Source organism: Chlorocebus sabaeus, chromosome 21, assembly GCF_047675955.1.
Source record: "Chlorocebus sabaeus isolate Y175 chromosome 21, mChlSab1.0.hap1, whole genome shotgun sequence".
Classification (NCBI taxonomy): domain Eukaryota; kingdom Metazoa; phylum Chordata; class Mammalia; order Primates; family Cercopithecidae; genus Chlorocebus; species Chlorocebus sabaeus.
Genome location: NC_132924.1, coordinates 16,078,359 through 16,090,831, shown reverse-complemented (window position 1 = coordinate 16,090,831; position 12,473 = coordinate 16,078,359). Strand labels below are relative to the sequence as shown.

The 12,473-nt window shown below is 48.2% G+C and overlaps 1 protein-coding gene across 1 annotated transcript; it reads left to right on the top strand.

Annotated features, from left to right (window-relative positions):
• The first annotated feature begins 6,029 nt into the window (after positions 1-6,029).
• Positions 6,030-11,196, top strand: IGFBP1 (insulin like growth factor binding protein 1). The gene is made up of 4 exons (XM_007981390.3): positions 6,030-6,532; positions 8,059-8,222; positions 9,473-9,601; positions 10,498-11,196. Exons 1-4 carry the CDS (start codon positions 6,112-6,114, stop codon positions 10,627-10,629), a joined length of 846 nt encoding a protein of 281 aa, XP_007979581.1. The 5' UTR covers positions 6,030-6,111; the 3' UTR covers positions 10,630-11,196.
• The last annotated feature ends 1,277 nt before the right edge of the window (positions 11,197-12,473 follow it).

Sequence of the window (12,473 nt, the reverse complement as noted above, 5' to 3'; positions counted from 1 at the left end):
CATGCAGTACTTTCTTGTACCAGACATCCATCATCCCCATCTTATGGTGAAGAAACTGAGGCCAGGGACTTTATGCAGCATGCTAGGACATAGAAACCTAAGGCACAAAAACAAACAGTCTTGCTCCAGAGCTGCTCTGCTGTTGATACTTCCCAGCTTTCATGACCTCCCCTTCAAGGGCTAACACAATTGTCAGAGTTGAGTTTTGAGTTCAATGGTCAACACTTGTTCTTGCAGTTCCCACAACGAAAAGACAGATGGATTATGAAGTGCCATCAAATTACTAGCAGAGGCCGTGTATGGCCCTATTCATAGGCACCCCCTGGAGTGACACAATGGGACTGCTATGATTATGCGTCTCTCACCTTTTCTGAATCACTGATAGTGGTTTCCTTTTCTTTGCTGCACAGATAATTTGCAATGAGGCAGGTGGTCTCCTGGTCCCTGATTTAACACCTTTTTTTTGCTCAGTTGATTTAATACAAATTCCATGTCTAGCACTGAAAGCTTTCCACACTTACCCCAAACCACTGTTCATCCCTGCCTTCCAAAATATGCTCCCAGTTGCCCCTGCACATACAAACATTTTTGGTCCTAGCCTATATAAAATGCCTGTATGGTATGGCAGGAAGGGTAAAGGCTTTGATTTGGGTGAAGAAGGGGCTTCACCTCCAGCTGGTGGTGATGAGACCTACTGGCAACTTTGGCATGTGTGGCTTGGCATGAGGTATGCCCAGTATAGTAAACGTTTATGAAACACTAGCTCCCCCACCCCTCCCTGCTCTCAAGCTCTGATTCCAGTGCCCTGTGAAATTGGATTCATAGTTCTTTATCAAATGGGCATGGGGCACCTATTGGTGCCTGTGTGGTGCTAGACCGAGGGACATCTATGTGCTTGTTCCCTGTTCACTAAACCAGGTGAGACACACACACAGACACACACACACACACACACACGTAGATAAGCATTTATTTTAGCTCTTCAGCATGAGTATAACCCAATGTGACATTAAGCATCAGGAATGCACAGGGGGCCACTGAAGTCAGGCTGTGCAGAGGCGAGGACGTTTATGGTGGGTCCCCAGGGATGGAGAAGGGGTCATAGGAGGAAGGAGTAGTGCCATGAAGATATAACTGAGCCCAGAATGGTCCTCAACCTTTGGGTGGTCAAAGGCCCCTTAGAGTTGATGATGATTCCCAAAGAAGCACACCGTTGTGCAGGTGGCTCCAAGGAGTCCGAGGGGCCTTTAACCAAGGCTTGGACCTCATATATAGCTCTCTGGCTTTTCTTATCTGTCTCTAACTCTTCCTCTCACCAGTTTTGGTTGCTATGTGGGCCATCCCATCTGAAGCATCATTCCATAGTCCCCTTCCTGATGCTCTCTTCTTTCTTTCATGCATTAATCACAAGCTGCAGTGCATTTGTTAAAGTATTTGTTTACTATTTTTCCCCCTCTACATCTTTGAGGGTGAGTCTCTGCCTTCTTCATGGCCGATCCTCAGCTTCTGTCTGGGTGTGTGGCTCATGCTCAGAAGGGGTACAGAAATGAGGGGTCCCCAGGTGCCGGTTCCCTCCCTGGTGATCTTCCAGAACCAACCAACCTTCCTTCCTTCCTTCCTTCCTTCCTTCCTTCCTTCCTTCCTTCCTTCCTTCCTTCCTTCCTTCCTTCCTCTCTCTCTCCTTCCTTCTTTTCTTCAATTCTTTCTTCCTTTCCTTCTCTCCTCTCTCTCTTTTTTTCTCTTGAGTCAGGGTCTCACTCTGCCACCGAGGCTGGAGTGCAGTGGTGTGATCATGGCTTACTGTAGCCTCAAACTCCTGGGCTCACGTGATCCTCTCACCTCAGCCTCCTGAGTAGCTGGGACTACAGTCATGCACCACCATGCCCGGCTAATTATTTTTATTTTCACAGAGACAGGGTCATGCTTTGTTACTCAGGCTGGTCTCAAATCCCTGGCCTCAAACAATTCTCCCATGTCAGTCTCTCAGTGTTGGAATTACAGGCAGGAGCCACTGTGCCTGACTCAGAACTTCCTTTCTAAGGATGTCCACTCTCTTAGCTTGCTTATACCCCTGTGGTGGTGGCCTGCTGCCTTAACAAGGAGTCTAAACCCCTTTGCACAGCCTCCAGACCTCTTTGTGCCTGCTCCCCTGCCACTCCCTGCCTGTTATTCCAGCTCCCAGCAGGTAGAACTACTGGCTCTTCCCTGAACACACTGCACTCTTCCCAGCTGTCTGCCATCACCCCACCATCATCTCTATTCTCTCACATTGAACACCCCATTCCTTTGCTGCTTGGAGGAAGGCCACTTACCCTCCAAGACCAGCCATGGCCAGCAGCTTATGGAGACATACCCAGACACAAATAGATCTACTGTCTCTTCCCACTTCACTTATCCTAGGTAGGTTGTAAGTAGCCTGCCCTTGACAGACCATCATCCTGCTAGATAAGGGCAAGACTGTGGCTCAGCGTAGGGCATTCCATCACCCCTTTCCCCCACACCTAGCTCAGTACCTGCCCCACATTGGAAGAGTACCTCTCCTCCACGCCACTGCGGTCACTATTGGGTGAGAAAAAGAATGCAGACAGAAGCTTGGGAGCTTGAGATGGAGAAGCTGGAAGGAAGAGCAATTCATTCTGAGGGGGCAGCTGTAGGAGGTGGGGGATATCAGGATAGATTCCTGCAAGAAAGAGTTTCCGGAATGGATGGAAGAGACCATGGACTTGATGAGCATAATAGGGTGATGGAAGTTCAGGCACTAAGAACAGCAAGACCAAAGTCATGGGGTTAGGGTCAGGCTTCCCCAGCCTCCCCAGCCAGCCATGAGAGTCAGCACTGGGAGCACCAAAGATTACAGAGAAAGGCAGACCAGGCTGTGACCCCTGCCAGGGGGCAGTGGGGCTTGGGGATTCACGAATGTTCCCAGAAATGGCTGTGTGAGCAGTCACATCATTAGCTGTGACTCTGACCTACCAGGGCAGGGCTGCTCACTCCCACACACGATGGACGGATGGACAGACGGCTTACACAGGCCTGTAGGGAGGGGCCTGGCTCCATCTGTGTTGACAGAGGGTCAGGAGTAGGAGGAGAGCTCTGTCTCGTTTGGGGGCTGTTTGGTTTGCTGTTGCTATGAAGCAAGCAAGGAAAACATTTGGGAAATCGATCCTTGAGGGGACGAATTTTCACTACATGCAGGAGAAGTAAGACCTCAGGGAGGATGGGTGGGACGAATGCTGAGCAAGTGCACAACAATCCAGGGCCGAGTACACTGCCTGGCATGCAGCAGGTGGCCTCCAGATATTTACCAAAGAATTGCCTCTTTCATGTGTTTCATTAAGAAAACATTTCAGGTGTGGGCACGGATTGCAAACTGAGGAAGTCAGAGAGAAAATCCAGAGCACACATTCTTCTTCTGGAAATCAAATTGCTTAGGGATCTACCCTAAAAATGTCAAAAAATTCAAAACTGTTGGTCAGCTCCTTTACCAAATGCCAAACTCTGCTCTGTAAAGAAATAATGACAAACAATCATAAACTTCCAACAGCAATGGCTTCACTGACCTTATTTTGATTTTTGCAGGAGATGCTGGGGTCATCACGCTTTGGAGATTTTAGAGGTAGAACAAAAGCCAGCTTGGCAAATCCAAGTCACTTTCCGAAGGCCACAGAAACAGGAAAGTGGTGAGAAAAGGAGGTCATCAATTAATTTTAACTCGGTTATTTTTTTATTTTTATTTTTTGAGTCGGAGTCTCGCTCTTGTCTCCCAAGCTGGATGTGTAATGGCGCGATCTTGGCTTACTGCAACCTCTGCCTCCTGGGTTTAAGCGATTCTCCTGCCTCAGCCCCCTGAGTAGCTGAGATTACAGGTGCCTGCCACCACGCCCGGGTAATTTTTGTATTTTTAGTAGATATGGGGTTTTGCCATGTTGGTCAGTCTGGTCTCGAATTCCTGTTCTCTGGTGATCTGCCCACCTCAGCCTCCCAAAGTGTTGGGATTATAGGCGTGAGCTACTGCGCCCGGCCCCTTGGTTATTCTTTAGATTGATAGTGTAATAGACAGTGTAAGTATATCTACAAATATGGAAGGTTAAGAAAGGGTATGCAAGGAAAACCAGTCTGTCCCTCAGTCACATTTTTCACCACCACCCACAAGAAGGCATTGCTATCAATTTATGTATTCCTCCCAAAACATGTAATAAATGTAGAATCAGTTGCATACATTCATCTTATTTTTATTGTACACAAACAGTACCACACTAAGTATTTGTACTTAGCTAGGAGATTTTACTTAAGTTGAATCACTTTACTTGAATTTTAGAGATTTTTCCCTATCAGAAAATCAGAGTTGCTCCTTCTTGTTGATAGCTCTCTGTCTTCCAGTGGAAGGATACCCCAGGATGTATGTATCCAGCACCTAGAGATGGGCATTTAGGTTGTTTGCAATATGGCTTCAGGATAGGGATTGGCTCGTGTATTTTTTCACATAAGTTTAAAATGATCTCTCATGTCTGTCTCATCATCTGTAGGATAAACAGCTGAGGGTGGCATTGTTAGAGCAGACCACTCTAGCTCCAGCTTCAGAATTTCAGGACAGTTATTACTTTCACCTGCCCTTACACCTGCCCTGAAGGGCACAGCAGGGATCATTTCCTTGAATGTAAGAATGACTGTCGCTTGAGGTGATTCAGCAATGCTTTACTATTTTAGAGTGTTTTAGCCAGATTACAGAGAAAGGCATTTACTTAGGGCTTGCTTACGGTAAGCAGGACTGTGTGGGCATCAGAAAAGTGAATTCTTGTTCAGGATGCACCATTATAGCCTCTGTGACTTTGACCTGGCAATATCCTTCCTTCTCTGGCCTCAGTGTTCTCCTCTATAAAGCAAGGGGCTGGACAAGCCACCTCCAATTTCCCAGTTTGGCAACACCACTCCTAAAGGATCTGAAGGGACAACAGGAGGCCCAGGCCTGGAGGTAGAGTGGCCCAGAGCCTGTGCCTGGAATGGAAGGCAAAGATGGTGCCAGGTGGCTGGGAAAATGTGGGGTTTGGGGATCACAGGAGAGGCCAAGGGGCAGGCCTAGAGCGTGGCATGCTCCCTGATCACAGCTCTCCCCTGGAAGGCCATGGAGGGAGTCATGGGGAGAGCCTGCAACTCCTGGAGATAAGCGTGATTCTAACTTTCTCTGAAGGATTTTCTTCTTGTGACTTCTTTCTTGTGAAAGAGAATATCCAATACATGAGAATTTTAACTAAAGAGAAAACCATTGCATTTGCCACTGATAAATATGTGGCCTGTGCCTGAAAGTCACAGGTGCCCTGGGATCCTGGCTCCACTGCTGACAAGGCCTTGTTAGACCTTCTTAACTGCCCCTCCAAAGAGGAGAAAGGCTCTTGGAGGTAGAGTGAGATTGGGGAGCTTGGCAGAGCCCTAGGATGAACTGTGTTTTTTTGTTTTGTTTTGTTTTTGTTTTCTTTGCAGGTTAGAGACTTTTTCCTGCAGAAAGAAGCAATTCTGGGCTTTTCCACAGCTAACCTGCTAGGGCTTGCAGAGACCCGGATTCTAATCCCATCTCGCCTTTCCTCACGCGGGACCTTGGTTTCTGCATTTGAGAACTGCTGGGTGGGCTGGTGTTACCCAGGAGTTTTTCATTTTTGCAGGAGACGCTTTGCAGGAGATCTCTAGGGCTTTTTCTGTGTCAATTAAAGAGCCTGACCAGCTGGGCCTGGGCTGTCGTTTTAACAAAAACAAACGCCATCCCCCTCCCAGCTGAGCACTTGTTAGAACTGGACTTTAACTCAGGGCCTGAACCCCCTAACAACAGGACAAACAGTATGAAATCAAAACCGTTTACCCTCCTCCCACCTGCGGTTTGCGTAGGGCCTTGGGCGCACTAGCAAAACAAACTTATTTTGAACACTCAGCTCCTATCGTGCCGCGCTGCCAATCATTAACCTCCTGGTGCAAGTGGCGCGGCCTGTGCCCTTTATAAGGCGCGCGCTGTGTCCAGCGAGCATCGGCTACCGCCATCCCATCCAGCAAGCATCTGCCGCCGCGCCGCCGCCACCCTCCCAGAGAGCACTGGCCACCGCTCCGCTGTCACTTGTCCAGAGTATGGGCCACCGCCCGCCGCCACCAGCCCAGAGAGCCTCGGCTCCTGTCTGCTGCCCGCGCCTGGAGATGTCAGAGGTCCCCGTTGCTCGCGTCTGGCTGGTACTGCTCCTGCTGACTGTCCAGGTCGGCGTGACAGCCGGCGCTCCGTGGCAGTGCGCGCCCTGCTCCGCTGAGAAGCTCGCTCTCTGCCCGCCGGTGCCCGCCTCGTGCTCGGAGGTCACCCGGTCCGCCGGCTGCGGCTGCTGCCCGATGTGCGCCCTGCCTCTGGGCGCCGCGTGCGGCGTGGCCACTGCACGCTGCGCCCGGGGACTCAGTTGCCGCGCGCCGCCGGGGGAGCAGCAACCCCTGCACGCCCTTACCCGCGGCCAAGGCGCCTGCGTGCAGGACTCTGACGCCTCCGCTTCCAATGCCGAGGCTGCAGGTACCACAGTCCCGCCCCTGCCCCAGCACCTCCTGGCCCACCGGCACCTCCCGTCCCCACTCCCCTAACTACTGGGTGGGGCTGGAGCCGGGCAGGGGCTTGTCCACAATTAGAGTTTGAAACCAGAGCACGTAGTTGGGGAAGGAGCTTGGAGAGGAGACCGATCATTGCATGGTCTTGGCAGGACATGCCCTGGGAAAAGAAGGAAGATGTTCCAGGGCACACATAGCTTAGTGGAGACTCAAGGAGGAAGCTCGCACTTGGCCCTCGTCGTAGCCCAGTGATCTTTAGATACCCAGACAGCAAGAGTAGAGGGAGGCGGTGGGGCTGCCTCCGCAGTCGGGTTGCCACCCTGGGTCCCCCACCAGTCTCGTTGCCAGCACGTGGGCAGCCCCAGTGGCTGGAGCATCCGGGAAGGCCTAAGAAGGGAATCCCTCCTGCTGGCCTCCCCAGGAGGTGTTTGGAATGTCCTTTGTAATATACGTCCTGGATACAGTATGTGCTACCCAGATGTTTACAGAACATAATGTGAGAGTTGAGGCTAAAAGCTTCACTTCCATTCATTGCCATAGAAAAACAATGTTTGATGTGTATGTTGCCCCCTAAGAACATGACAATCAGGTTCTTTCCTGGATTTAAGCAGGCATTTGTTTGTAGCGGGAAGTGGAGGAAATGCCTCTTTCTCTACTCCAGCCCCTATCTCCTCATCTGGGCTGCTTGCACGTCCTGTGCCATTCTCGGAGGAATCAGGACTTCCATAACCTGATAGGGTGTTAGAGTGAGTGTGTGAGAGTCAGTGACCCTTCCAAGGAGGCAACAGGATTTTCTTGCGGATTCTCTGCCCTTTAGGGGAAATGAAAGGGAGTCCTCTCACTGATCCTCAAGGAGATGAATTTCCACAGGGGGTCCCTTATAGCCAGTTTTCTGATTCTGTTCATGCACCTTTGGACTCTATCTGCAAGATCCTCTTGGCACGAGGGTGGGTTGGGGTTGTTGCAGAGAAGTCCCTTAGGATGTGGGAAGTCAGGGGCCCCAAAATAGAAGAGGGTAGTACTTTGGGGCAGGAGAGCTGCATTCTAGACTCCACTTCTAGATGAACTGTACCATTCATTCAGGGATATTAGTAAAATCCCCATTTTAAGGATGGGGAAGCTGAGGTTACGAGGCGCCCCACTAATGCGGTTAGGAATTGAACTCTAATCCTGGCTTCTTTGGGGTTGTTCTCAGCCTCAGCAAATGCGTTGGTTGCTCTGCTCCCCTGCTGCTTTAAAAGCGGAAACGTGGGGCATCCTTGCCAGTCCCCAAAACTTACTATTGTCAGGAACAGAGCTGGCATTGCTGTTGTCATTTCTCTTTCTGGAAACCATTACAAGGTCCTTTACAGTGAGAGTCAGTGAAAATCGGGTTAAGGAATGCGGCCATCCTCATGGCCCAGACTGGTTTTGAGGTAAGGAAGTGATCTCCTGGGGGCCCGGAGGTGCGGATGCTTTGGGAGGGCTCATGGGGTCTGCAATGTTTCCTGGCAGGGAGCCCTGAAAGCCCAGAGAGCACAGAGATAACTGAGGAGGAGCTCCTGGATAATTTCCATCTGATGGCCCCTTCTGAAGAGGATCATTCCATTCTTTGGGATACCATCGGTACCCATGATAGCTCGAAGGCTGTCCATGTCACCAACATCAAAAAATGGAAGGTGAGGCCCAGCAGGTGGGTGGTGGGAACTCTCCTGTCAGAGGCTGTAGCTTGAGTTGGCTGTGACAAGCAGACCTGGTCCACTCCTTCCTGGTCCTGATGTCCTGGAAAGAAATGCTTTCCCCCCAAACCTAGTGGTCATTTCTCAGCTAAACTTTCTCAAGCTGTGAACACAAGGACTTTCAGGAGAGATGCCTACTGGATGCAAAGAAAATGTAGTTCCTGATAATAGGTTACTTCATGTCTCTGAGCTCCTCTCTAAATAAGGGTGTCAGAGCATTGAGTTACATTGTTCCAAAACTTAGTACAACGCCCTGACTGCTTTCACCTCCATTGTATCATTTGCTTCCCTTTAAAAAAATTGTCAAAATAAAGACATAAAATTTACTGTTTTAACTATTTTGAAGCATAGGTTTCTGTGGCATTAAGTAATATACATCATTAACTATTTTAAAGCATAGATTTCTGTGGCATTAAGTAACAATAAGTAATGCACGTTATTCTGCAACCACCACCAATATCTACCTTCAGAATTTTCATCTTCCCAAACATCAACTCCCCATTATCTTAATTAATGTCTGTTTTGAATTCTTCTACCACTTGAGGGCGACAGAGAATCAAAGTCGGAGGGACTTGATTTGAGAAAAAAAATTACTTCCACAAACATGCCCACCCAGAAAAAGGGAGGATTAAACCATTTTCTCAACACTTTGGAATTTAATCTGAGAATAACGATAAATGGAGGAAAGTTAATTCTTAAATTATCCAAATGAATGCCTTAATCCTCACTTGATTTAGTTTATGTAAAATAACATTGTAGATTGCAGAGGAAAGTTATTCAAAATCTAGAAATCTCTTCTGCTAAATTCTTAATTAAGAGCTATGCCCACTCTTCTTCTAACCAGATGGCGGGTGCCCAAAGTATTCAGTAGGTGGCAGGAGGAGTTGGGAAGAGTTTTGTGGTGTTGGTGAGGTTCTTGCCTGGGGATGTCTCTGTGCAGGTGTTGAGAGAGTGTTTGGTGAGGGAGAGAATGGTGTTCTTGTTCTTTATCTGAACAACTCAAGACAGACTAACCACAGGTGGGAAAAAGAGGCCCAGTGGGAGCACATCACATGACACCTAGTCCCAGGTCCCCATGGCCAGATCATAGGGCCACCCCGGCTTCTACAAAACCTCTTCCATCTGTCATTGTCTAAGCTGATAATTCACTGTGTCTTGTTAGATATCCTAATGTAAAGTTATTCTCTTAGGAGCCCTGCCGAGTAGAACTCTACAGAGTCATGGAGAGTTTAACCAAGGCACAGGAGACATCAGGAGAAGACATTTCCAAATTTTACCTGCCAAACTGCAACAAGAATGGATTTTATCACAGCAGACAGGTAGGTGGCCTTGCCAGTGTGTGTCGTCAGGGTGAAAGGGACTCCTGCCCTACATTCCTGCCAAGCCATGGTCATTCATGGCAAAGAATGTCCCCTCCAAAGTAGACCCCAGAACTGGTTGTCTTGAGCCAGATCCACCCCTCTGGGAACCTGGAACATCTAGGCGAAGATAGCCTATTGAACAGGTCAATGTGTCACCGCCAGAGGAGGAAAACCTGCACTGGACCAGGGTCCCTGGGGCTAAGCCTGAGCTCCATCACTCAGCAAGCCAATAGCTTTGGAAGACTTTCCTAGGCCCCATAATGCTTGGATCTCAGGTTCCTCACTTATACAAGAGAGTAAGGGAACATACTTAACATAGAAAAGCAAGTATCTATTTGTACAGCTTTTACACTTTCTCTCTGAACTGTCTAATAAAACACAACAACATTTTTGTGGCCTACCAGATAATAAATGAGATCAAACAGACCAAGATTTCATGTTGAGGAGTGCTTTAAGCCTCAGTGAAGTACAGGTTCTGTAGATTTTATTGAGAGAAATTGAGGACTAGGCCCTGCTTCACAGGCAATGCACAGTGGGGTACACATGAGACATGTTCCCTCTGGGTTGGGCTCCCATGACATTGGGCTATGAAGCAGACAGCTGTGCACACGCTGTGCTGTTTAACACACGTGAGAAGTCATTATTGCATGTGCCACTCAGTCACTGTCTCTATTTTATGATGAGAACCAGGAGGGTGTGAGATTTACCGGCATCATTGGCAGCTGGTTTCACAGCCGGGACTATTGGCTTGGCTCTGCAGTGCTTGGCTACACTGGAAAAAGGGCCAGCTATGGCTCTACATTCCCCTGTCACCTTGTCATCTGCTGCTCTTGACCTTGGTCTTGTCTTTGCAGTGTGAGACATCCCTGGCTGGAGAGGAGAGGCTCTGCTGGTGCGTCTACCCTTGGAATGGGAAGAGGATCCCAGGGTCTCCAGAGATCAGGGGAGACCCCAACTGTCAGACGTATTTTAATGTACAAAACTGAAAACAGATGAAATAATGTTCTGTCACGCGAAATATTTAAGTATATAGTATATTTATACTGTAGAACACACACACTTATATATATGTATATGTATATATATATAACTACTTTTTATACTCCATATATAACTTGATATATAAAGCTGTTAGTTTATTTATTCACTGTAAGTTTATTTTTTCTACACAGTAAAAACTTGTACTATGTTAATAACTTGTACTAGGTCAACTTGTATATCATGAAACACTTCTCATCATATTGTGTGCAAGTAATTGCATTTCTGCTCTTCCAAAGCTCCTGCGTCTGTTTTTAAAGATCATGGAAAAATACTGCCTAGAAAATGCAAAATGAAATAAGAGGGAGTAGTTTTTCAGGTAGTTTAAAGGAGGATGGTTAACTTGTATATTCCACCATTCACATTTGATATACATGTGTAGGAAAAGTTAAAGTGTTGATTATGTAATCAAAGCTACCTGTGGTGATGTTGCCACCGGTTAAAATGTACACTGGATATGTTGTTAAACACGTGTCTATAATGGAAACATTTACAATAAATATTCTGCATGCAAATACTGTTATGTCTGTGGGTGTTTATTTAGTGATATCATCTTTGTTTCTGAAATCCCTTTGTCCTTCATCCTCACCTTCCTTATACATTTTGTGCTTTTGTGATATCAAGATGGTGTTTTGGGTCCGCAGAGCCCCTTGTCCCAATTACCCTAGATATTGTCCCAGCTGCCGCAGGGTTTCCAGACCTTCCTCCTCTGCCCGGGCAGGCTGGGCATTCCTGTGTCCCACCTCTCCATTAGTCCCCAACCTCCCCAGGGTCCTTAGCCTCTTCCTCTTGGTTTGGTTTGTCCCTTCCGTTCAACTTATAAATAGGAACAGGGTTTCTTTCCTCTTAAACACAAGACAGAGTGCTTCCTTGTTTTACTCCCTAGCCTTTCTCTTGCTTGCCCTCCCTTTCTGCTAGCCTCCTTCTTCCACAGGGCTCCCAGCATCCTTTTGTCACTTCTGTTTCCATGACTGAGCCCTGATTGTAGCTCTCTTTTCTGCTCCTCAGAGCTCTTTTTCCTTAACACTGTGCCCTGCTTGGTGTGCCCAACGCTGCCCCTCCTAACTCTCGAGCACCCTATTGACTGTTGCTTTCCTCCCCTCCACATCTTTCCTGGCACCTTGCTCATCCCAGGGGATTCCATCCTGGTCTGTTGGCTGCTTCCAGCCCTGTATCCTGGACTCCCCCTGCTCTTTGTCGGGGGGAAAGCCCACACTTCTCCTTGCCCCAGGCCACTTCTTGGAGGCTACTTCTCTCATCTGTGGGGCTGGAGGCCTCCCTGACATTCTGTTTTTTCCTGGAGCTCCAGTTCCCTATCTTGGGTCTCCCGTTTAACCCTTCAACCCCACAGCTGCCAGGTTGCCATCCTCTCTGCCATGCCCATAGGGCTGGTCTGTAAACTCAGCACTTAGACTCATCAAGAGGAGCAGCCAGACTGGTGTGGGACAGGGACAGACTGATAGCTGCAGCCCAGGACCAGGAGGTCTGTTCATTTGCTCAGGTGATGAAACCACATCTGGCACAGCAGCTGCAATTGGAGTCACCACTCCATTAAGCTTATAATAATTCACTGTTATTCTCCAAGATCCATTTGTCTTCTGCACAGGCCAAATAGCAGAGTTCAATGGGGATGTGGTGAGAATTACCACTCCTGCATCTTTCAAATCCTTGATGATGGCACTAATTTCTGCCATCTCTCTGGGAATGCAATATTGCTTCTGAACTGATCAATGTCAGTTCAGAGCCAGTACCCTGTAGTTCCTGAAAGGTCTGATTACTTCCTTTCCCTCAA

Coding starts and splice junctions, on each gene's coding strand:
- IGFBP1 (XM_007981390.3), top strand. CDS start 6,112: ATGGGCCACCGCCCGCCGCCACCAGCCCAGAGAGCCTCGGCTCCTGTC. Junction 6,533..8,058: donor TTCCAATGCCGAGGCTGCAG/GTACCACAGTCC, acceptor GTTTCCTGGCAG/GGAGCCCTGAAAGCCCAGAG. Junction 8,223..9,472: donor CCAACATCAAAAAATGGAAG/GTGAGGCCCAGC, acceptor TTATTCTCTTAG/GAGCCCTGCCGAGTAGAACT.